At 41.2% G+C, this 26340-nt stretch overlaps 1 protein-coding gene across 8 annotated transcripts in view; it reads right to left on the reverse strand.

Annotated features, from left to right (window-relative positions):
- Unc13b (unc-13 homolog B) overlaps window positions 1–26340 on the reverse strand; it is a 210966-nt gene that overhangs the window by 25274 nt on the left and 159352 nt on the right. For 5 of the 8 annotated variants that reach the window (XM_041667760.1, XM_041667766.1, XM_041667764.1 and 2 more), the window contains 6 exons: window positions 8486–8532; window positions 5747–5825; window positions 3405–3479; window positions 2565–2784; window positions 768–995; window positions 34–175 (listed from right to left, as the gene is read on the reverse strand). In XM_041667760.1, coding sequence (XP_041523694.1) covers window positions 34–175; window positions 768–995; window positions 2565–2784; window positions 3405–3479; window positions 5747–5825; window positions 8486–8532 — 791 coding nt within the window. Of the gene's footprint in view, window positions 1–33; window positions 176–767; window positions 996–2564; window positions 2785–3404; window positions 3480–4236; window positions 4243–5746; window positions 5826–8485; window positions 8533–10651; window positions 10675–20222; window positions 22733–26340 lie in introns of all 8 variants that reach the window. The other 3 variants (XM_041667761.1, XM_041667762.1, XM_041667763.1) reach the window with 3 other exon arrangements.

Genomic DNA, 26340 nt, shown 5'->3' on the forward strand with positions numbered 1-26340 from the left:
AAGTTTCCAGACAGAGAGTCATGTGTGACTTACAAATGGAACTTCTCTTCCCAAACAGGATTCAAATTTCCAAAGATGGTTTTGGTACGCTTCTTGGTTTTCCCAACTTGCACAGTCACATAAGGGTCACTGGATCCTGTCTTATCTTTAGCTTGTAGGCCCTGGGCACAAACCACTGCAGCGCAAGCACAAATCAGAAAAGTACATTTCAGAGTTAAGTCACAAGGTCCCATAGCACTGACCACATTCTCTCCAACTTAGAGAAGCCTCCTGTATATGCACAGGAGCCTTACTTCTCCACATCTAACCTTAGCCATAGGCTACCAACTTCTCCTTCAAAGTTTAATCCAGGAACCTCATCTCCTTCCCTGAGTACTTCCTGATCAATGGCCACTGACCTCACTGGTCCTCAACTCTCTAATGTACACATGCTTCAGTTCTGCCCACCATACAACAAACCACCAGTCAACTAGTCTTTGGTCCCCTCCTTACCCCTTTCCTCCCATGCCCAGTTTTTATAAAATCCAAATGAGTATACAATGTCAGATTGTTTGGATATGCTTGTATTATGGTTCATAGTGCTTGTGGATACTGGCATCTTCTAGCACCAGGGTCTAAGTGGGAGAGGAGTGATAAATGATAGGATTCTCTTTTCTTCTCAGTTATAAATTCTTTTTCCTCAATGCCTTGCTCCCTTATACTTGAGATGCTTCCTCCTCGTGCTTTCCCCACGGTCTCCCTAAGCCCTCAAACTTTAGCTTGCTTACCAGTGATGGTAATTTTGGCTGACCATTTGGAGGTACCATCCAGGACACTCTGCTTCACTGTTTTCATCTGCTGCACATGGGCAACTTTGCTCACTGTGAAGACATCTCGGATAACCTCAAAGATCTCTGGTTTATTCCGTTCTCGAATCTTCATACGGTCCTTCATAGCCATAATAATGTTCTGCGTCCTGTCCTCAGCTCCATGTTTAGAGCTCTTTTCAGCAGCCCCTGAAGGATGGTCCAGAAACCTGAACTAAGCAACAGGCTACCTCCCAGACCAAGGTCAAGTCAGGAAGAAGTGGTGGGAAGAGGCATGAAACAATGGGGAAAGTTTAAGGATACTGTGAATTCCCTTCAAAAAGGTGATCACTGTGATGCCAGCTGCCTGCCCAGAGGAGTTTAAAATAAAATTTGAAAGGTAGCAAAATCTTGATAATGATGATGGGAATTTATTATACTATTTTGTTTAGATAAATATTGGAAGAGTTTCCATCAAGTCTCTAACTCTCTGGTCAAAATATATCCAAAGGGTGTTTCAGATGTTGTGGAGCAATGGTAGGTGGCCAAGACAATTCGGCCAATCTTACTTGCCAATTGGGTTGTACTCTATGGTTCTAGTGCTTTTAATCTCAACAAGTAGTGTAGTATGATAAGAAAATAAAATCTTTGGTATCAAACCTGGGTTTAAACCCTAGTTCTACCACTCCTAGTTTTGTGAACTACTTTCTCTCTGTGAGAAAACAGTGGCATTTATCTCCTGGGATTTTTTCTTTTACTTTGTTATTTGAGACAGGGTCTCACTATGTAGCTTTAATTGTCCTAGAATTAAGAACTCACTATGTAGACCAGGCTGGCCTTGAACTCATAGAGATCTGCCTGCTTCTGCCTCCCAATGCTGGGATTAAGGGTGTGTCCTATCATGCCTGGCACAAGAGTATAATACACAGTCTTTCAACATGTATATTATAATACACATTCTTTCTCGGTATGCAGCAATTGCTCAAGAAATCGTCACAATTATTATCTGCTTATCTTCTTTTACTACAACCTTTAAAGCATTATTATGAGTAAGAGCTGGGAGACATAGAGGGCTAAGAGAATACTTACCTACATTCCTTTACTGCCATTCTTCCTGAAGTCTGGCTACACTGAGAGCAAACTCAGTAAAAGTTGGGCAGAGTGGCAGTAACTTTGAGTACTATCACCTTCCCTGCTAGGAACTTGTTGCTTTTCCTGTTCCTATGTGCAAATACCATCAGCGGCACACGTGACATACGTAGCTGGGCTTTGAGCATCTGGTACACTTTCCTTATAGTCTGTTGCTCCGTCTACCTAAAACTTTTGTTGTCTAGAAAATCTGTCTACAAGTAATAAATCCTGTCTCCTAGGATCTAGATAGACCGATGGGAGGCTTCTCTGGGAGGCCTGGAAATTCATAGAACTCTCTTGTCCTCTCAGTCCTTGATTAAACATGCTCTAGTCACACGAGCAATGGTGTATACTATTCTAGTTGAGCCTCTGGAACCAAATGAATCCTGCAAGAGATTTGAGCTCCAACAGAAGGCTATAGAAAGTTCAAGGATTTTCCCTAAAGGAAGTTAAGGGAAACTGTAAGGCCCATTGTTTGGAAAAGCAATATCTCTTGATTCAGCACCTTACTTTTCTGAAAAGTAAAAATCCTCAGAGTAAATCAGAATGAAAAATAATAAACCAGACACCACTGCTGTTTGCTGAAGACTGTTTTAGAAAGTCCCCATTGCTCCTGCTCCCCAGTCCTCATCCCATGGGATGACTCACGTTGTAGGCAATCGGCATTGAGCAGATCCTGGCACTTCTCATGGCACTTGACTCCACACTCGCTGCAGCGCATGCCTTGCCGGGCAAGGCCCCAGAGCAAACCTTCACACTCATAGCAGTAGGTAGGAGCAGTAGCTGACCAGACCTCAAAGTTGTGGGGTGTGGTACACGAGATGGGGTAGATTAAGGCCTGCAGAGTTTTCTTATACACATGGGATTTCTGAAAGACACATGTCCCATCACATACCAACAACTGTATGACCATGCTGAAAAGTGCCAGGGCTACAACCTGGTTTCTTCTCTGAATAACACAACCTAGCCTGGGCCAGCCCAGAGCCCAGCCTGGCACAGAGAAGGCCCCACTAAATTTACTTCTAGTCATCCAGCATGGGCCCATAGTTGAATCTGAACATTCATTCACTCTAGAGAAACAAGAGGGTAAACGACTCACTATAAAACCCCAAGATCAGGGACTGGAGAGATGGCTCAGAGGGTAAGAGCATTGACTGCTCTTCCAGAGGTCCTGAGTTCAATTCCCAGCAACCACAGCCATCTGTAATGAGATCTGGTGCCCTCTTCTGGCCAGCAAACAGACAGACAGAACATTGCATACATAATAAATAAATAAATCTTAAAAAAAAAAAAAACAACCCACGACCAGTGCCCATATGCTTTAATACTCCAATCTGGACTCTTGTTTCTCCCAGTGTAGAAAATTAAGACCAGATATTATCTTGGCAACCATATATGTCCAGAATTTTAAAATTCATAGTTAGTATGGCTACAAAGATGATCAATCCTGATGCCAGTAGACTCAACAAAAGTCCATGAGTTACTTACCAGCTCTTCATCCTTGAGAGAGGTACGTGTAGCCATTGCAGAAGTAATCCCCGCTTTCCGTGACTGAACCAGTGACTATGAGAGAAGAGCTGTCTGTCAACCCTGGTTGCCACAAAAGACTAGCAAAGTCCTGAAGTTTCTAATGCCACTTGACTATAACAGATAACCATTCTACTTTCACTGTCACTCAGAAAGTGCCCCTGGGTAATAGGTAATAGAGTCCCAGGTTGAGATGTAACACCCCAGGTCCTCCAGGGACTGTTCTAGCAATGTTAGTATGATACTTCTTTCAGGATAGCCACCATCCAAAGGGCTTTCCTCTTTCACTATTCTTAGGGTGTCTTATCCCATAGAAATTCCTTGTCTATGAGAAGGCAAAGGAAAAATTAAAAGCTTAGAATATAGTAAGGAACAGGTTATAAGAATGAAATACACACACAAGCTATCAGAGTCACATATAAGAACCATCCATGCTAACTCCTATGCCCAGATACCTCCCCACACCCAATCCATGGGGAAATAAAGGCCAGCAGCCTAAATAAACAGGGTATTTGGCAAGTAAAAAGGGGCAGTGGAGGCCAAACAGGACAGAGAGTAAAGTTCAATAATGGGGGCTGTCCTGCTAGCCAGGTTCTTATGTAGAGGAATTCCATGTTTCTGCCAAGCCAAAGTCTTAAAGGAGGCCCCTGGAAGACACTTGACTTCATTAAGGCAGCAGAAATTGAGCAGGCAGAACTCATGAGCCTCAGCAAGAACATCAGTTAAGAGGGGCCCAAATAATTTGGGAATGTGGACTCTTAAGAGGATGGGGAAGGGCCCTGGAAGCACTCACCATAGCCTGTGCAGAGGAAAGCAAAGAAAGGAACAACATGATGTTAAAGTCCCCTAAGGGCACAAAAACTTTCAGAGGCAAGTAAGAGGTTCTTTCCTCCAGTTTACCACAGAGACATCTTCTAATAACTCTATCTACTAAAATTGTCTCTCATCCAGAGAGCTGTCCAGGGTCCAGGCTGAGAGTACCTACTCTAAGGGCCAGTGTGTCTCAAAGTGAAAAACAGGCAAAGCTAAAAGACAGAGGAGGGAAAACAAGAAATGATCCAGACCAGTTTGTGGAGAAAGGGAAGGGAGGTAGAGATAAAAGAGTAAGAAGAAAGGTAAGCAAGAAGATAATAAAGGAAATGATAATAAGGAAAATATGAGATCAGAATCCACCTTCTACCAGCTAGATGAGAAGCTGGTGGAAGATAAGGTATACTAAAAAGAGAATGAAAAAGAAGATACAGAACAGGTAGGAAGTAAAGAAAGGAAGAAATGGTGATGAAAATAAGGGAAATGACATTTCCGTTCACCCAGTGAAGGAAAGAGAAACTGGTAGGAGAAAAAAGAGAACAGAGAATAGGAGAAAAAAGAAAAGGAGTGGATAGGAAAACCAGAATGGACAGAACAGAGAGAAATAAGAGTCACAGGAGTAGAAAACAGGAGACTTACAAAAAAGAGGGTTCAAATCCTGCTGAATCCTCACACCTCATTTCTGTCCTTAGAGCTGCCTCTGGGAAAGCCTAGGTCCCACTCTATTCCTACCACTCACAGGCTACAGAAAATTGCTCACATTGATCCTGCTTTAGAAAGTATGGCCTAAGCCGGGCAGTAGTAGTGCACGCCTTTAATCCCAGCACTCGGGAGGCAGAGGCAGGTGGATCTTTGTGAGTCGAGGGCAGCCTGGTCTACAAGAGCTAGTTCCAGGCCAGGCTCCAAAGCTACAGAGAAACTCTCTCTCGAAAAAAAATTTAAATAAATAAATAAATGTAAGCCCTAGAATAGGAGGTTTTTTTGGTCATCCTTGAGATTCCAAGAGCACCTTTAACTCCTAAGCCTAATGCAATTCAGTTCCACAAATGTTTTATCATATCTTCTCAATGTTTTAGGTTAAGACACAGTCTATAGAACTTATGTTTTAGGAAGTTTTCATTTGACTTCTAGGAAGGATCAAGCTCCAGTTATTTGTATCACACACCAAGGTGTCAGTAATCTAAATTAAAGGCAGGGGGTTGGGGTCAGTTATCAGAAAAGGTTGCAAAGCTACCTAGAGGAATTAAGATGCCTGATATAAGATCTTTGAATTCAGTATTTAAGGCATAAGCTACAAATGTTCCAGGTAGGAACTTGACTCATTGAAGAACCCAGGGTCCTGGCTTAGAAGTAATTTAGAACTAGGACCCACTGAAACCATTATTAAGTATCAGTAAATCTAAAATGGCTGATTCTAATCCTGAGTTTGCCAAGTCCTATCGGGGTGTATATCCAAAGGCTACTACTGAGCTAATGTCAGAGGTTTCACTCACCAGATCACTGACAAGTGGCAGTGGCTTCTTTTTTCGTAGATCTGGCATGCTGTCAATGCCATAGAGCCCTCCAGCTGGCCTAAGGAGAGAAGAAAGCATCAGAATCTTTAGTCCTAGCTTTGTCCTACTGTCGGGTCCTTTATTCTATTATCCTTGTTCTCCTCCTGCTCAGAGGATGATGAACTAACCTCCATGTACCTTTAAAAGATTAAGGAAGACAGTAAGTGAGGAAAGAAATCCAAGGGATTAACAATGGAATCTTCTTTTAGTTTCTCAGTGCTTCCTGCCATTTCAGTAATGTATGAAAGCTCTTTTAACTCACTGGAACACTTTTGTTTATTTGATGATGCTTGTACTTCAAAAGGCAACTTGGGAACTGGTACCAAGAGGGCTTCCGCTCCTACATAGACCAGATAACTCCTCAAAGAGAAGTCTAGTATAGCCTAGGCTACAACAAAACCCACAAGGTGGCTCCACCAGAAGAGCCTCCTGCCTAGGCAAGTAAGACGACTAAACAATGACATGTAGAGGGAGACTTCCATCTACCAGTAAGAGGCTCATCTGTTCTGTCTACTTGAGACTTCTGACACAGAGGGTCTCCATGAAGAATTAAGTTCCTACAACTCAGAAGAGGCTGAGGGAGTGCAACGGGAGACTTACAAAGTCAAGGAGTGGAGGTAGGAGGTAACAGCGAAGGGACTCTGATAGTGATAGTCTGGATCAATACTAAATGCCTACGTAAATATCCGTCAACAGAAACCAGAGAAGAATTACAGCAAAAGCAACTGAAGACCTATAAAGTGTTTACACTTTGGTATACTAATTTTTTGTTGTTGCCTAATTTTATTAACATAAAGTTTAAAAAAAGAACAAGCGAAAACAGAGTATGTCTCCAAAAGAGTATCAGTCTTATATTGCTATAACCTGAATTTTGCCTGCAGTTTGGTCAACTCCCTATGTCCAATATTCCTTCTCCTCTTTGAGTCTTAGTGTCACCTTCATAAAATACGGTTGAGTTAAAAAGGAAAAAAAAAAAGGCTCTGGCTCTTTCAATGCTAAAACGAACCTTATGTACTTGGTTTTGTTTTGAGAAAGGGTCTCGCTACTTTGTCTAGGCTAGCCTTGTATTCGCTATATAGCTAGCTAAGGATAGCTATAAACCACAGGCCTCCTGCCTCAGAGTCTTCAGTTTATAGATGCACACAAACATACTCAACTAATCATGCATTTGCTTCCAGTAACAACAATGAGCTAGAGATACTGGGTAGCTGGGTTGTGCACCATAACTGGTCTAAACATAGAAGTCCCAGAAAAATCAGATGTGACCGTGATATAGGCAAAAAAGGAAGCCACAAATTGAGTTAAGACCAGAAGCTAGAAGAGCCAATTCAACATACAAATGTCTAGTGAACTAGCTCTCTCAGCACAGGCGGTGGACTTTGTTTCCATGAGACCAACAAGCCTAAGAAGCACAGAAAGGAAGACAAGAGGAAATTATTTTGAAAACCCTTGCATTCTATTTTAAAACAAATTTGGATAGGCTCTACTGGTATATATACATTTCATAATTATTAGAAGAATCTAATGTTTACTGAAGAAGCAACTAGTGACAAGAATTCACAGTGAATTCTAGCAACTACAATATGCTTTGGTTAAGTCAAAAGGTTTTGAAAGAGATGGAAAAGGCTGGCTCTTTCAAATGACTTGTCCAAAGAAGACAGTGTGTGTGTGTGTGTGTGTGTGTGTGTGTGTGTGTGTGTGTGTGTAAGAAAGAGAGAGAGAGAGAGAGAGAGAGAGAGAGAGAGAGAAGGAGGGAGGAAGGGAGGGAGGGAGGGAGGGAGGGAGGGAGGGAGGGAGGGAGAGAATGTAGTAGCTAACTTTGTGATCTGTCTGACATTCTTCCCTGGCTAAGAGTGGGAGGAGGCAGCTGAGAAGCTGATGTCAGAAGCCTTTGTGGGGCAACAGGAAAGGGAAGGTAGGAAAACTAAATGGGCTGCTGGAGGGAGAGGCCCTGGGGGACACTTGAGCTCCTCTCCTGAGAACAATCAGTAGGTTATGGGTAGCAGCTGAGCTCTAAAATGACTCTGGTGCAATCACATGGGTCAGAAACAAAGCACAGACAGAACCCAGAGCTCAGAAGCGATGCCACTTGTGTCTTGACTGGAGTGTGACTCACAACTAGAACAGGACTGAGTCCAGGGAGTAAAACAATCAGCTACACCAACAATGAAATAGGAAAAAATTTCAGATGAATATATTTATTCTAATGCTTTTATTTTCTACATAAAAAGCACATCTCCACTATGACACGATAGATAAGAAACTACTCATTCAGAGATGATTGTTCAGTGGTTAAGAACACTGGCTCTTCCAGATGATTGTGGTTCAATTCCTAGCACCCACATAGTAGCTCACAACTGTCTATAACTCCAGTTCTGGGGGATCCTACACCCTCACACACACAGGCAGAAAATCAATGCAAATATAAAATTGAGAGAGAGAAATTAGACAGGCAAGGATGTGAGTGCTAAAGTGATCTCTCCTGGTCCAAGGACTGTTACACAAAGCTCCTGCTTCAGCCTCTAAGGAGTCAGTCAGCAGCTGTTTCCTCTACCCCAGACAGCCATCCAACCATGGTAGGACCTTTCCTTTCCCTCCCACAATCCAGCATATGGAGCTGTCTCACATATCCCCAAAGAAAAGATGGAGTCCACAGGAAGCTTGCAGAGGACCACGTACCCGTCTGGGAGCCACTGAGGCATAGAGGAGTCACCATCATCTGAAATCTTTAAAAAGAGAAGAAAAAAGTTAGCTCATGGGAAATGGAAGAGTGCCTATGGGTTGGGCAGTGAGCAAAGTAGGTCATATGAACCATTCTGTGACAGAACCAATCTGAAGTCTAAGCCAATACCCTATTACCATGGGCATCAAATAGACTGCTGTCATGAGCAGTACCTTCTCCACAGTAAACAGAAAGATCTCAGGGCTGCTGGAACTCTTACCTTCTTTATATAAGCAATTGGGAGACAGAAAGGGAAATGAATTTCTTGGGATCCCATTTATTGAGGACAACTTGGTGTAGCTTGGGGTCCTTGAACCTCAGGCTCACTATGTAAAGATAAGAGTGAGTCTAGCCCCTACATTTTATAAACTATCTAGTAAGAGGTTATAGGGCAGATTAAATACTTGGGCTATGATTTTGGTGGATTTTACAGTACATAAAACTTAGGATAAGAAGTTGAAAACTGAGGTACCAAACAATCAAGAAAGGAACAGTTACCAAAAAAAAAAAAAAACCCAACAAAACCCACTTTTTAAAGGTTTCTACATAAAACAAGAGCACAAAGACAAATGAACAAGAAAAAAATTTTAAGCAGTGCAGAGAAGAAAGAGTTCTAAAGTTAACAGGGGTCTCCAGGAAAGCCATCGTGCAGGCTTTTGAGTAACAAGAAATCAATACTGGCACGTCTGGGGCCTCCTAGCGAGCTTTGTTCCTTTTACCCCAACTGCCTTGGTCCTTAACTATCCTAGTGCAAATGAGCTCCAGAAGGGGGACAAAAATAAGGTGGTTATCTCTGGATGGAGTGACAGACAGAAGAGTATGGGGAGCTAAGACGGGCTAACGGGTGATGGAAAGGAGGGCAACAGTTCAGGTGGACTTAGGATTGGAGGTCCTCCTCTGTAAACACCTGCCAGGTTCCCCAAGCTTTAACCCATCTGTCTACTCCATCCCTATTCCAGCTCATCTGCCTCCCATCCTAGTCCTGGAGGGGAGGACAGTGGTAAGGGGAAGGCTAGGAATGTGCCAACAGGAGAAATAACAGTGGGTGAGAGCAATGGGGAACAAGTCTCCCAAGGATGCTGGGGCAGAGGCCGAGATCTGTGCATCCCTAGACCCTACCAACCAGGCCATATCTTCCCTCTGGAAGCAGCTACTGTACTGAAAGGATTCTTACCTCTTTTTTTTTTTAATTTTTGGAATTAGACATTTGCCAGAAACTACTTGGCTTCAGAAAACAGACAAAAAAAGTCTTTGGGAGCTAGGCCCAGATCGTGAACATTTCCTGTGCTCAGAGAGGGCAACAGTTTGCAGAAGCACAGAGCATGCATTCACAGCACACTGAAGGAAGGAAGGAGCAGGAAGAAGTCTAGCCAATACTTATAGAAGGTATGCTCACAGACAGAGATATACCTAAAGAAAAGTCCAGGTGAACATAAATCCTGTGCTTATAGGTTCAGAACCTATGAACAAACTCATCTGAACAGGATTCAGTGTTTGTTAGAGCCAAAGTCACAAGCAACATAAATAAATCCTCACTAAATTCAAGAGCCATAACTAACAGGCACAGGGCATTGGTGTTTCACAAGGCTTGTGATGGCCACACAACAGGTATACGTTCAGAGGCTTATGCTCAACCAGAGGTCAGGGAGTTAGCTCAAAAGCATGAATGCACTTTCATACTTAGGGTTCCAGACCCTAAATATATCTGTCGTAGCTCCTGAACTCAAATATAAAGTATGTGAACATGCTGGGCTCAGTCAGGGTTGGTTACAACATATGCCAGAGTTGGCAACAAGTAGGAAATGGACACACACTGTGCAAACTAGGAGAAGAGGAAGGCAATCGAGTGTGTTGCAGTGTCAGACTGAATACAAGTGGAAGCACACACATGCTATATTGAATGTGCATCCATGACAGCACACACACATTCTTTCACTACGTTCCAGGGAACATGGCATGAGCACACACGGCAGAAGCATGCATACAAACTTCTGGAAAAACATGTTATCCAATGTGAACCACAGCTCAGAAGCACAGATCATGCACACATATACATACACACAGTAATCAGAGAGCAGTAGAAAATAAACAACAAAATAGGCTCAAATGACCAGAGGCACAACCTGAAGAGCTTCTTGCTTTCCTTCTGTAGGAGAGAAAGAGCAGGAAAAAAAAAAAAACAAAAAGGGTAGAAAGGTTAGTAGGTTCAGTTCTATTGCAGGAACCCAAAAGAATGGCAGCTAATCCTAGAGGGACATGGAGAAGATGGACTCTGAACATTGGGGGAGGCCATAAAGGACACCTGACTGACTCCCAGAATCCTTACTTCCTGTGTCAGCTGGTCTGGTTTTTAGTCTGAATAAACAGGGAGTACTTAATACAAAGGACAAGGTCTGCCTGGGGATTCCACTTGTCCTTTTCCTCTCCCAAAGCAGTCTGTGTTCAGAGTCAGGGCTGCCAAGGCTATAGAATCAGACTCCTGCAGGCAGCACAAGCTGCTAAGCACACAGTACCTTCTTTCTGCAAAAGCCATATGAGCTACCTTCATCTGTATATAGCTCCTCAAAACCTAAGCTTGGTGGCTGAGCCCTTTCCGTTTCACAGTGCAGACTTGGCTGTGGACCTGGGCATTTTTCTCCAGACTAAATAAGGCTGGGCCAAAGTAGGACCTAGAGTTACAGCCAGGATCAAGATGTTGAACATGGAAAGACCTTGGAGTGTCAACTGCTCTAACAGAAATCACAGTGATCTGAATACTAAAACTATGACTCCAATCTCAGGTTTGATTATTATGTATTAATCTCAGAGCAATACTCCAAGGGAAATGGACACTTTTAGATTGGTCAAGCAAGTCACAGCAGAAGACAAAGTATCATTTTCTACTCATCAGCGACTACGCTGCTTTATAGGACCACATGTGGCCAGGCCCACAGGCTTCCTTCTCTATGAAATCATTTGACTAGGCCCTTCCACTTTCTTGTCTCTTCATATGAAAAGTCCATCACTATCATATTGCAAATAGAAGAAACTAATTCGTAAGTTATCAGTTCTATTTCTGATGGCCAATGGATCACTTGTTTAGAGGGAAGAATGAATTCTGTAATAGGAATCCTCTACAATAGTGTGGCACCAGGAAGGTGAGTGAGGATTGAAAGATAAGTTCTTCCTGGAGCAGGAACAGAACTCTTTCACATCCACATCACACCCTCCTGAGGATACTTTTTTCTCTCTGAATAAGAAAATTAGGCAAGAAATACTTTGACCCTAAAGACTCAAATTGAAAATATTTCTTTCCTTCTCCACTTCTTAAACACAGCCTAGATATCATACCATATTCTGATTACCCCCTCCCTGCCATTGGTTTCTCCAAAATTTTATTCTCAAGAATGAAATATAATCAATTTCAGGTGAGGAAATGGCTCTGTGAATAGAATGCTGCTGCACAGGCCGGAGGACTGGAGTTCAAATGCCCCAGACTCAAACAGATGCCAGACAGAAAGATAGCTCACCTTTAACTCTAGCACCTGGAAGACAGAGATGTGGGATCTTTGGAACAACCTGGTTTGCTAGACTAGCTATATTAGCAAGTTCTGGGTTCATTTGAAACCCTGCCTCAATGACCAAGGTGGAAAGTAATCAAGACTCCTGACATTAACCTTAGGCCCAAGAATGTGTACACACACACACATGTAAACACACAAACACACATAAATTTTTAAAATATACAATAAGCTGACAAAGCCATCAAGGCTCTTAAAGATTTGATCCTAATCCCCAAATTTTCTTCTACCACCTACTTTCTTGGACTTTACAATCTCATTTTCTCACATAGTCAAAAATCCACATATTTATTTACTCATTCCATCTTCCAGGCTGATACAGCTTTTCCTGATGTCCATCCAGGTAGTAGTTAATTAAGTCCTACTAAGGCATCTAAGATCTTTTTATCTTTGTCCTCTTTTTAGTACTTATCATATCATGCCTTGACAAATTCCACCATCACACACATGAGAATATGACAAACGGATAGATGTGGAATCTCAGCTGGATATTAACAGTAGTTACAACACACCTTCAGATCCCTGCTTAGCCTAGCGTACTATTAACTGACTATTGCATAGCACCTGCATAACGCATGCTTAGTTTAAACTGAGGATGTTTTAAAACACACACACCACCACAAAATACCTCCTCTTACTTTCCCTCCCCCACCACAGCCAGACAACTGGATTCTTCCTTCTTTTCACTCAGTAAATATGTGCTGTCGTTTTAAAGAAAAGGGCCCCCAAAGTGAGTGGTGCTATTAGAAGGTATGGCCTTGTAGGAGGAAGTGAGTCACTGCTGAGGCAGGCTTTGAGGTCTCATATATGCTCAAGCCATGCCTAGTACCACAGACCACTTCCTGTTAGCTTCTGATCAATATGTAGCCAGCACCATGTCTTCTACACACTTCCATGCCCTGCGATGATGATAATGAACTAAATTTCTGGAAAAGTAAGCCACCCCAATTAAATGTTTTTTCCTTTATAAGAGTTGCGATGGTCGTGGTATCTCTTTATAGCTGTAGAAATCCTAACTAGTACAGTATGGGCTGATAGTTCAATGCTCTGTAGTCTAACTCCTAACTATCTTTTGACATTTTTTTCCTGATATGTATTCTAGATTGCCACTAACCTAATCCATACCCTCAATGCCTCTCATCTGGACTACAACAAGAAACTCTATGCTCACCTCCCTTTGCACTGAACATGGTCTTCTCCAATTCATACTTCATAATCTATTTCAAACTGTTCATCACAGTTTTCCTTTGCTTGGCAGCATCAGTGGCTCACCATGCCTTATTACAACATATACTTCAAAATTTTAAATTTTGACACCATTGTAACTTACCCTTCTGCCTTCCATCTGTATCTGTCCCATTTGCAAAAGTCTTACTGCATGCTGCCCACTGAATGCCTGCACATCTCCCTCTCAAGCTCATGGAACAGACCAGGGCTTATTCTTCATGACTGAGATCAAATATTAATACCTCTATGAAATTTCCTTATTTGACTTCCAACAGCAGAATAAGCTATCTCTTCTTCATGTGTCAACAGCACTCACTCTTTTGTGTGGACTCTTCTGTGGCAGTACATTATCAATAGTATGTTTCATTGCAGTTGTCTGTATAAACATCTCCCTTTATATTTCTTGAGAACTGTGGACTTGTTCGTATGTGTGTATAATTGTATACACATGTATGTAGATACCAAAGGTCAAGGTTAGTGTTTTCCTTAATCATTCTACACATTACTTTTTTAAAAAAAATCTATTTATTTTTGAGTGTATGTGTAAATCATGCAAGTATTCACAAGTACCATGGTAAATATGTGAAAGTCAGAAAAAAAATTGTAGGAGTCAGTTCTTTCTTTCCATCATGTGAGTTCCAGAGACTAAATTCCAGGTTGTTAAATTTGGTGGTACAAGCCTTTATCCACTGAGCTATCTTGCTGGCCTTTTACATTACTTTTAGAGACAGGGTCTTTTGCCGAACTTAGAACTCAAAATTTGCTAGACTGGCTGGCCAGCAAGCCCTAGAGAGCCTCCTCTTTCTGCCTCCACAGTGCTGGGATTACAGGGGTATGTGCCTCAATGCCTGGTGCTTTATGTGAGTACTGAGGATCAAACTCAGATCCTAAAGTTTGTAAACATGCATTGTACCAAGTAAGCTATCCCCTAGCCTGAAAACTGTGAATTTATTGAGAACATCTTGTGATCAAGGAATCTATGAACTTCTTGAGAATAAGCACTATATATTTGATCTTACCTTTTTAGCCAGAAGGCTTGGCAAACCTATGTATTGTATTTAGCAAAAGGAATCTAGAAATTTCAGGACTTAGAAAACAATTTTTTTAAAAAAAAGAAAGAAAGAAAGAAAGAAAAAAAGAAAGAAAGAAAACCTCTCTTGTCCAGGACCAAAGAAAATATGTTAGAAGCCTGTACCATTTTCAGAGGGAGAGGCAGAAAAATCAGAAGTTCAAGGCTATCCTTAGCTACACAGTGAACTAAATGTCAATGTAGTATATATAAGGTTGTCTCGGAAAAAAAAAAAAAACCAAACTTTTTAAATTAAAAGTTGACAGGGAGGACTCATAATAATACATTTAAGCAGAGATGTGGAGGAAAAGAATAAAAATAACATTTCGAGCTCTTGAAGAAAAGTATTTTAGGTCTAATGCATGCACGTGTAAGTCTCAGGTGAGAACAAAACTGGTGTGGAAGAATAGCAAGTTTTCAATGAAGAGCCAGTTCAAGCCCCCAAAAGACCTCTGGCTTTCATTCTGAGTGAAAGAAAAAAAAATTACTCAATGTTTTGAATAAGAAGCAATGCAACCTTTTATAACAACGACTCTGATTGCTATTTAAAAACAGACTATAGAGAGACAGGAGTTTAAACAAGGAGACCAGTTAGACTACTGCAATAATCTAAATGAAAGAAAAATGTGTCCTAAAGAGAAATGAATGTTATGGAGGCAGAGATCACTGCTTAAAATGTAGATGATAGGTTAGCAGGATGGCTCAGCACAGAGTTAAACCCCTGGGACCCATATGCTAAACACAAAGAACTGACCCCTGTAAGTTGTCCTCTGACAGATGCACATGTACACACACACAGAGAGAGAAAAAGAGAGAGAGAGAATAAATCAATTAATAAAGTTGAAGGTAGAGAACGCATAATTTACTAATGGATAGGATATTAGTTTTCTGAGAAAAAAAAAGAAGTCAGGAATGACCACAATTTACTGACAAGGAAAACTAGATAAAAAACAGAGTTGTCGGGGAATTGAGGTGAAAGATCTAGAGTTTGGATTGGGATGTGCTCTGTCTGAGACACCTGTTTACTTTCTAATAATTATACTGAGTATATATGGAGTGGTATTTGTGGAAGATGTTTACACTTGAGCTGTAAGTCTCAGAATGACTATAAAATCCATAAGGTTAGAAGATTATCATTTCAAAGATGAATATGAACAGAGAAAGGCAAGGTTGAGCTATAGGGTGCTACAAAGTTGTAGAGATTAAAAAGAAAAAAGATAGGCAAGCATAACTTGAAACCAATGACAAAAGAAAATTACAATAATAAAGAGCCAGACAGTTTTTATGGAAGCCAAGTAAAGAGAATGTCTCAAAAAGAATTGGGTCATAAAAGAATATGATCAAAGAGGAGGAATGTCCAGGAACAAACCCCTACTCTCATGTCCAGTTCATGTCAGATAAATGTGCTAAGGCTATTTTAGAGGAAACAAATAGATGTACATAATGCATAAGAGTGAGGCTGGACCATTCTCTGCACTATGAACACACAACTACAAATGGATCACAGACCTAAATATACCAACTAGAACTATAAAACTCTCCAAACTACAAAGGTTTGGGGGCTGGGGAAATGGTCCAGTCAAGTGTCTGCTGTGTAAGCATGAGGACCCGAGGTCAGATCCCCAGCACCTGTGAAAAAGCAGAGCATGCTGGGAATCTGAATGCATGCCTTTGATCCCAGCACTTGGAAGGCAGGGGTAGGTAGATCTCTGCAAATTAGAGGCCAGCCTGATATACAAAGCTAGTTCCAGGATAGCCAAGGCTACACAAATCCTATCTCAAAAATAAAATAAAAATAAACAAACAAAGCAGAACATGGTAGCACATATCTGTAATCTTAGTGTGGGGTGGGGTGCAGTGGAGACAGGCTGACCCTTAGAGTTCACTGGCCAGAAAATACAGCTAATCACTGAGCTCCAAACTCAGAGAGATCCTGTCTCAAAACATATGGTAGAAATTAATAGAATGGAGTTTCTTAACCTTCCTAATGCTGTGACCCTTAAATACAGCTCCTCCTGTTGTTGTAATCCTCAACCATAAAATTAATGTGATACTACACATATAACACACACACACACACACACACACACACACACACAAATATTAACCTTTGGGATTTTGTTTTAAACCATGGTTTCTTAGTCATGATAATCACAAAAAATGCTGATAAAATGAATTTTATCAAAACTCAAAACTTTTGTGTGCTACCCAGCTCCATAGAAAGACTATTTAAAGGAACAAAATTTTTACCAGAAAAAAATGTTTCCCTAGACAACATCAAGAAAATAAGGCTGGGCAGTGGTGGCACATGCCTTTAATCCCAGCACTCAAGAGGCAGAGGTAGGCAGATCTCTGTGAGTTTGAGGCTAGTCTGGTCTACAGAGCTAGTTCCAGGACAGCTAGGGCTGTCGCACAGAGAAACCCCCATCTCGAAATAACAAACAAACAAAAATAAAAAACACCAAAAGAAAGAAAATGAACAACATATAAAATCACAGAAATATTTACAAATAATATAGCTGGTAATGAATGTACTTATATCCAGAATATTCAAATAGCTTGTATACAACTTAATAACAAGAAAACATTTTTTGAATGTGCCAGAAATTTAAGTGACATTACTTTAGTAATATAAAGAACCAGTAAACACATGCAAAGGTGTTTAACAAAATCAGACACTATGGAAATGCAAATCAAAACGTCACTGAAAAACTACTTCACAACCACAAGAGTAGTCAAAAGGATAAATACTGTTGCCAACACTAGTCTGAAATTAAAACCCTATGTTGCTGTCAGAGATATAAAATAGTGTAACCACACTAGAAAATAGTTTCATATTTCCCTAACTTGTCAAACACAGAATTACCACAGGAAATATCAAATCTACTTCTGAGTAAAAATCTAAGAGAATAGAAAACAATCCAATGTGGGCATGGTGCAGTAAACCTATAATCCTAGCAGTCTGGGAACTGACTCAGAAGGAAAACAAACATATTCACACAAAACTGATACACACCCCAGTGTTCACAGCAGCATTGTTTTGTTGTTTTTGTTGTTGTTGTTTTTTGGTTTTGGAGACAGGGTTTCTTTGTGAAACAGTCCTGGCTGTCCTGGAACTCGCTTTGTAGACCAGGCTGTCCTCAAACTCACTGAGATCCGCCTGCCTCTGCCTCCCAAGTGCTGGGATTAAAGACATGCGCCACCACTGCTGGTGCATTATTCTTGAGAGCAAGAAGTAGTAACAATTCTCCAAATGACTGTCAACAGAATGTGCACCCAATAAATATTATTCAGTCCCAAAAAGAAATGAAGCCTGATATGTGCAAAACCACTAGTGACTAAAAAAAAAAATTGCTAAATAAAAGAAACCAGACACAAAGTGTCTGCTAGTATAGAAATTCATTTATGGAAACTATGCAGAAGACACACAAAAAAGTAGATTAGTAGTTGTCAGAGGCTGAAGGCAAAGGGGTGGGAGACTGGTTGTCAATGGGGATTCTTAAGGTGTTAGAAATCTTCTTAGATAATGGATGGTTTTATAATTATGTAAACAAACAAACAATAGGAATGCTAGACCACCTTTGAAGGGATGTAAGGACAATTTTAGAATATGTAAATTACAATACTAAAACTCTCATAATAAAAACAAGAAAATGTCTACCAGTTGTGTCTGGTTGCTGACTGACTGACTCATCAGGAGGAAGATTAAAGACTGACCAGCAGTTTAAAGTATGGCAGTCATTTCCAGGCTTTCTTGGCCCAGCCGGTCTCCTTCAAGCTTTAAGGAGTTGTAAAGGTGAACTGCTTTGTCAACACAGTGTTTCTCTTGCTGTGCAAAGAAATCATTTCTGGATGTTCAAGGAAGAAAAAAAGCTGACTTCGGAATAAAGAAGAAAAGATCCTTTATAGACGGGGAATTATAGAAAGTGCTGTGGGCTGTTGAGGAATGAGAAGATGCGGCAGGCTGACATGGCGAATGCTGTGCCTAGGGTCAGAAGGAAGCATATATACGCGAATACACTGAAAACAGAAAAAGCAAGGACAACTGAACGACAGAAGTTTCCTTTGGGGAGGGGGCACAGTGGAACAAGAAAAGATAAACCCGAGACCAGTAATGACAAGTAAAGGAATTTGGATTGTTTTATACAGATATAAGTTAGAACAGCTCTAGAAGTATTTGAAAGAGAGTGGCATGATTTCAATTTTTTTCTTTCTAAACTGAATTTTATGACCTGACATTACCATTCACATTATTTAAATTCTTAAATAATGAAGAGGTATATTTTGTATTTAAAATTTTAAAAAAATCTCCATTCTATTCCACTAGTTTTTCACCCAATAAACCTTCTCCCAGGGAGAACAATATATGGCCATGTGCTACTTATCATTTCAGTGAACAGCAGGCTACATATGAGAATGTTGTATGTCATGTGGTCTAGGTCTACTGTAGACAATACCATCTAGGTTTATGTATGTATACTTTTGTGCTAACACAATAAGGAGGTTACCAATAGTGTCTTTCTCCGGCTGCATTTCTGTCAAGTAATACATGACGATACCAGTTTCTCATGTATCTTTCCCTCAGTATTATCTACTACAGCAGGCCCTATGAGAATGAATATTTCCCCTCTCTTATAGAAATGGAAGGATCTCATACAATCTCATACATACCATTCTGCACTATGATTTTTTTCCAGGTTGACAAAACTTGGGTAGCTTTCCATTTGAATAATGAGCTACCTCACTTTTTTTTATAGCTACATGGCACTGCATCCCATTGTTTATGTGTGCCAAAATTTTATTTCATTATATGTTTAAAGGACATTTAGGTTGCTTTCAATCCTTACTATTAAAAATAATACTTCAAAAATAGCCTTGTACATATGCCACTTCCACATGTAAAAATGTCTGCAGGATAAATTCCTGGAAGTGAGGCTGAGGGCTCAAAAGGTGTGTATATTTATAACATTGATACATTTTTCCAAATGCTTTCCTTAGAAGCTACATCATCCCATCCCATCAGCAATGTACGAGAATCTGATCCCTTACACCTCTGCCAGTAAGATACATTTCTCCATTTTCATTTTGTCTTGGGAAACCGAATCAGGTTATATGCAAAACAGAATAACCCCATTTACATTTAAGATTGGATAAATATAGCATATGTTCTTTGGATAAATTTAATTTTGATTGGAAGAAGAAAATGTAAAACCAAGTATTTCCACACTGCCTAGAAACAAATTCTTTCATTTCCTGCTGTTAAGAAACACATTTCATTTTAGTTCTCAGGTATTTGGGGAAAGCAGAAGGGGAATATGATCCATGGAGGGCAGCTGGGCCCTTGGGCAGGGCCAGTATTATAAGCAGGTAGCTGCTGGGGTACTCTGTGTGGGCAAGGCCAGAACTAGGATGGTGACAGGGAGAGGCGGAGGTAAGGAAATTTCCAGTGGCCATGAAAAAGCACCATCAACTACCAGAAAGAAGTATTTTAAAATACAACATAGGATTCTTTTTCTGCCCCTCTGGTACCCAGGAATAAACGTGCTTTATTTCCCATTTTTGCTTCCCACGTCTACGACTGCAGCCTACTGTGGCCCAAATGTTCTGGTCTCTTTGGAAAGTCTACTTCCCATGGTTCCCTAATAGACTGGAAATGTCCTAAGGACAGAGACTAGAACTTCTTCTACTACCTTAGCATTCTCTTTCCTTCTATTTCCCATAGATTTTCTTAAGGTATGTATTAAAGCAGTTTACACTGATTCAAGCCATGGACCAACCCCATCAGCAGATGAATGCCATACTGAGTCAGCTGGAATCCCACACAGAAACTCAGAATACCTGAGGGGATGTCTTCTACTGAAAGATGGCTTGCCGTCTGCACTAGCTCTTGCAAAAGTTTTTTCTGCTTCAGTCTTTTCTCTCTCAGAACATTTTTAAAATTGTTGATACACTTGTTGAGGTAAATGGTCTCTGCACATACTTGTTCTAAACTCAGTTTGCTTTGATCAGGAGAGTCAGGCCTGGAACAAGTCTCATTTCCCAGACATGGGGCTAGAGGGAAACTGAGTAATGAGTTTGCAAGAGGTGAGTTATTAGAAGCAAGAGAGACGTTGCTTGGGTCTTGAGATGTCTGATCACCCTGTGTAGAGATGCCTACTCCACCAGAGACCATACTGAGAAAGCTCTCACTCCCCTGACTTCCAGGACTCTCCACTGAACAATCATGCGCTCCTCCTGAACTTGCTGTCCTGAGAAGTCTATCACTGTTCTCTGATAGGGAACCACTTTCGTTGCTTTCCAGGTCCTCAGGACTGATGGATTCATTGTTCTCCAGCTTCTGAAACACCCCCTGAAGAGCCAAACGAAAGTGGTGGATTGCTCGACTCAGTTTAGTTGAGTGAAATTTAATTTCTACATCCTCATCCTCCTGGGAGCCACTTAGAATACAGGAGGGCTTATCAAAGACATCCTTAAGGACCTGGGCAGCACAGTTCTCTTCTTCATTCAGGTCAATATGAACCATGTTACTGAAAGTCTCTGGCCCTATGATCATTTCTTCCACTGTGCTATCAGAGCTCAGAGTTGTAAACCTTCTAGATTTGTCTGCCAAAAGGTCCTCCAGCTGCCTTGAGCTCAGAATATCAAGACCAGCTTCGCAGCCTAGAATTGTGTCCTCTGCATTTACCCTCTCTGCTTTCAGTGAGCTGGACAGTGAAAGGCAACTGCTGTCCTTGCTTTTATCGCTGCAGTCAGTTTGTGGTTTTGTTACTTTACATGCTTCACGTTCGTGGCTGCCCTGTTTGAAAATCTGTGATTTTCCACAATCTTCCTCTTTTGACATTAACACCGAGGAAGACTCCCCAAGTTGAGAGAGGGGAGATAGTTTGGCACAATGATCATTGATTACCCGGGATGCTCCTGATGTTCCTACATCATCCTGTTTTGCTAAACCATTCTTTGGTGGGAAGCAAAGGCCTTGCTGCTCAGAAACCTGGGGTCCTCTATGTTGATTCTGAGTCCTCGTCTGATATGGTCCCATCATGTATCTTCTGTTCCCTGTTTCCATCTGAAGAGCTGGTTTACCCTGGTTTAGAGAGTTCCAACTATGGTCTTGAAGTTGTTGCAAGCATGATAGAGAGTCCTTTGTGGGATTCTTACACCCTTGTGGCCATATTGGCTCTTCTCTGGTAGCAACCCTGACCCCCACACTCTGCAAGAGGATGGATTTCTGCAAAATGAGGTCCCTGTGCTCTAGATGGACAAGCTTCACCACAATAGGCCGGGGGGCAGGAGCTGTGCCTGCCCTATATGCCTCTCTGATGTACCTGTTGCACTGAACACCATTAACACAGAGGTGCTTAGCTAGGAAGCTGTCCACTAGCTCCACGGTGTTTTCCCCATCATGTTCAGGAAGACCATATAGATAAAGAATGGCTTCCTCTCTGGATCGTTCTACATGGGGTTCCTGGGCCTTTTCCCCATCACACACCTTGGCCAGAGAGCTGCTACCCACATGCAAACCTTCTATTTCACTCAATACTGAGTCTACACAGCTAGACACTTCATCCACAGAGCCCCGAACTTGGCTCAAGTGCTGTCGCAGCTCAGCAATCTCAGACTGAAGACGACTGATACCTTGCAGCTCTCTGATGATATAATCTACTACATCTCCCAAAGGTTCTTGCTGTCCATGGCTACAGTTTTGGCCAGGGTCTCTAGACAAAAGGAGCCTGGCTTGGTTTTTCTCTGAAGGCTCTAAACAGCTGGCAGGTGAGAGTTCATGAGAATCAGACCCTGAAACACAGGCAGCAGAAGTCAGAGGAAGCTGGTTGCTGGTTTGCTGCTCAAAGATGCAAAGCTGGCCCAGGTCCCCATCTCTCTCTCCAGCAGTGGTGGAGTCTGTTGACTCACAGCAAGGGGGCAGGAAGTTGTCTTCTGGTAAGGATCCAGTAGGGCCTGCGGACTTGCTCTTGACACCACATATAGTCTCTGCCCTAATCTTATCTGGTGAGAGGCTGGATGAAGGTCCCAACGTGAGCATGATTTCTTCCTCAGACTCTCGCAACAATCGTTTCATTTTCCCCCTTAGGAGAGGTGCTGGTTCTTTGCTTCTGTCTCTTATTTCTTGTTGGGATGTTTAATAAGAATTGCCTTAGAAGAGCCTGTCCTGCGTTTTCCTTTTCTTTCTTCCTTCTTTATTCTTTTTCTTTTCTTTTTTTTTTTTGATTGATTTTTAGCAATTATTGCTAGTTGAGGTCTTTGGCTTAGCCCACAGTGCTGCCTGGAATGACCTCATGTATGGGTCTCAAACCTGACACATGCCCCTGGTTCCTGGCTTGGCTCTTATCCTGTAGCTCATGAAAAAGAAAAATAGTACACTCAGATCAGAAAGAAACAGAAAACTTAAATCAGACCAAGCTTTCAAGCAGGATAAGAACAATGCCTTCAAAGACAGTAAGAATCTACCCTGACCAGCCTTAAAGGCTATAGGTATCCCTGCTCTTTCTTTGGCTCCCTTTAAAATATTGATTCAAACCAAATCAAGTCTTTTATGCTCTTAGCAAGTACAAAGGTATCAGTATTGAGACAAGCTCCTGGGATGTGGATAAGTTAAGGTCAATTAGTGACTTCTTACTTGAACCTTCACAAAATTCAGCATTAGATTCTGACTCAGGGCTGATTGTGTAGATGTTTAACCACCATGCACACAATGAAAAGACCAACACAGGACGTTTCTTTCTTATCTATTTTGTTTTTCTGATGAGGATTCAGATAGCAACCATTCACTTGAAAAAGAAACCATGGCAAGTATTTCAGATTGAAGGAAGAAAAGTATCACTACAGCTAATTCCAGAACACAGTGGTAAAGTACAGGTGTAGCACTGTTCAGAACTCAGATGGCAGTCAACATACTCAAGTCTAATGGGACAGACAACTAAAGGCCCACAAATAATAGACTCACAACAGAGTCAGATGGAAGCTCAGGCTCAGCCTGGAACAGCACAATCAATATTCTGATTCAGTTTTTCTGGGACTCAAGATACCATATCTATGTGATTGTGTTGCTTAAGTCTATCTGGAGGATAGACTTATAGTGCCTTGGAGAGGCACTATAGCTATGTGACTGTACTGCTCAGGTAATAGGGATGCTAATCCTCTGACTGCCTTAAAGAACAAAGCTGACCTAATAGCTACTCATTTTCAAGAAAAGTCACCATCTACAATTAGTCTATGGAGCTAAAATTTAAAAGCACTGTACCTCCCTGGACTGAGAAGCAGCAGAAGTCATAGGACTTGGGATAAAGATGAGCTGGTTCTTTTACAGGAGATAACTAGGTCAAGAACTAAGAGACAGAAACTACATGAATTCTTATTTCCTAGCTCCCTGCCATCTTGACAGCTCCTATGAGAACTCTACTTTAACAAGGGACCCCTCACTTAAGTATTTTGTGAGGCCACAAACAAGTCCAATCCACCCATTACTGCTTTAACCTGTGTAGTAATTTAGAAAATAGTGGCGCATAGCATAAGAGAAAGACATCAACAAAGTTCAGGTGGAGGGTTTTTTATTTTTTTAATTTGGGGAAAGTAAATTGGAAAAGGGGGGAGGGGAAAAGGGAATCTAGCCCCTGGGGACAGGAGTGGCAGAAGGGAAGAGAGAGAGAGAGACAGACAGACAGAAATAGAGAGAGATGGAAGGTGGGCAGGGCCCTTTGAAAAGGGAATGTAGTGAATGTGCAAAGGAGGTTCTCTTAGTGGCTCAGCTGAGGACAGAGCCCTTCAGAACCCCAAGGGCAGGCCAGTACAAATGCCTGAATATTAACACCCTGGGTTTCAAGAAGCCAGGTTAATAGCAGCTTCTCCCTGTAAACAAACAAACAAAACCCTTCAAACTTTCTTTCAATTGGTAGCCACTGCCTCTCAAAGGACTGAATTTAACAATTACCTGTTGAGCATACACGTTCTGCAATGGGACCAAATTCATTCAGCCATTCTGGCTTTTAGGCTTCAAAGCAAAAGATAAGTTCAACGTACTACCTGAGGATTAACCAGCCACTCTGCTCAGAGCTCAACAGACTATCAGAAAAGGGGCAACCTGTGAAGCCAGGAGACTCAAGTCAGCCTTCTTCCTCAGTCTCTCTTTGCTACTACTGAATGAAATTACAGGGGCCATATAGAGGATCCATCTGATCTCCAAGTCAATTTGAATTAATAAATACATAAAGGAGATGCCAGGTATTAAGCTAAATGCTAAGAATATAAGAAACAGTCTCTACTCTTTATATGTTACAGTTAGGGGGATGGGATTCCGATGAGAATGAATAACAATATGAAATGATATATAATACTGACAAATTGTAAACAAAAAGTATTTATTATAGGAGTGAAATATACAAAAGAAGCAATGCATAAAACCAGGATAGGTATAGGTCACAGAGAATACTTCCTTTGGTGAATCCTCTGCTTCAATCTAGGCCTCCAGTTGCCATCTACCACTCTGCCTGTCTCGCTGGCCTGTTCACTGTGGACGACTCTCTAACTTCCTGCACTCACTCTGAAATGAGCATTCACTTTTTCCCCTGAGGAATGCTTGGTGCTGGGAAAAATAAGCCTCTCCTTCAAGAGCTATCTGTATTTGAAAAGAAAACATAGGAAAAGAAAGTGAAGTAACCAGATTTAATGATGGAAATCTAAGACTTTGGGCCAGGAGTAGATACTTAAATTACATTCCATCAGCACCAACCTACTACAACCAAGTCAAGAGAAACGCTCCTCAGTATTCTTAAATGGCTGATTCATTTACTCTTCTCTCTGACTTATAAAGTAAACATGATTAAGGATGTGACTAGCGCTTGTAAAATAAATAAATAAATAAATAAATAAATAAATAAATAAATACCTCTGACCCAAATCTTGGCTTTAAGGAAACAACCAGGGACCTCTGGAAAACAGGCAAGGATTCTATGAACAAATATCAAGCAGTCTTTCAATTCTGTGAAACAATCCTAGAGGGCAGCAGGAAGTCTCCTCCCATCAAGGCTACATGATCCCTGGGCCATTTACTAATTATACTGTAAGGTGATGTTGTGAGGAGTGATTCTAGGGCCAGTCCCCAGGTAGAGGGACTCTTAAGATGTCCATCTTTGCAAAAGAATCAATTCCTAGAGTATCTTTTCAGAAGAAAGAGATCAGGACCCAAAGTATAAAGAACAAGATTAGTACAAAGAAATGAGAATGCCCTAGACCAAGGGCCTAGCCTAGTCCCAGTCCTGCAGTATATAGGATGTACTATCTCTCAACATTCTTGTGGTCTACCTATACCAATGAATTCTCTTGTTTGGCTATTAAAGTATTTTTTCTAAATTTTTAACTTTAAAGTATTTAGATGGGATAAGTACCCTAGCTTCTCAAAAGCCCAATTACCTAAGATTATACCCTTAAGTCAGGAGAATATCCTTATTGTTACTAAGTTCTTGCTTATGGGCCCAGAATTGATATGAACCATAAGAACATAATAAATTTTCTTCATTTATGTTCAAATTCCTAGTACCTAGAGTACAAGACCTCACTATGAAAAAGCACTGGGACTGGCACACAGTGAGATCTCAGTACCATGAGGAATTGATGGTATAACTGGATTAGAATGCAGTCTCCTATTTAGTCTGATCCTCCTCTGTTTCCACGACAACATGAAAACTTCAAGGTTCAGGTTTCCTTCTAGATTAATGACCAACAACCTATTTCCATTGTAAAACTCAGCTGGAAATCTCTTCCCAGTAGTATGTATTCACAATTTTCTAGAACTTATTTAGGACAAAAATTACCAGGGTATCAGTTAGCTATTATCTCCCTAGCACATGAGAGAATCCCCACTGCTGTTGTGGGCTGTTAAAAGGGCTCACCTGCCCTTTCAGCAAGAAAAGCTGCCCTGATCCTAGCAAAACTATAAAAAACT

The sequence above is a fragment of the Microtus oregoni genome, unplaced genomic scaffold, assembly GCF_018167655.1.
Source record: "Microtus oregoni isolate MIOR12 unplaced genomic scaffold, Mior012 000017F_ref0000208, whole genome shotgun sequence".
Taxonomy (NCBI): domain Eukaryota; kingdom Metazoa; phylum Chordata; class Mammalia; order Rodentia; family Cricetidae; genus Microtus; species Microtus oregoni.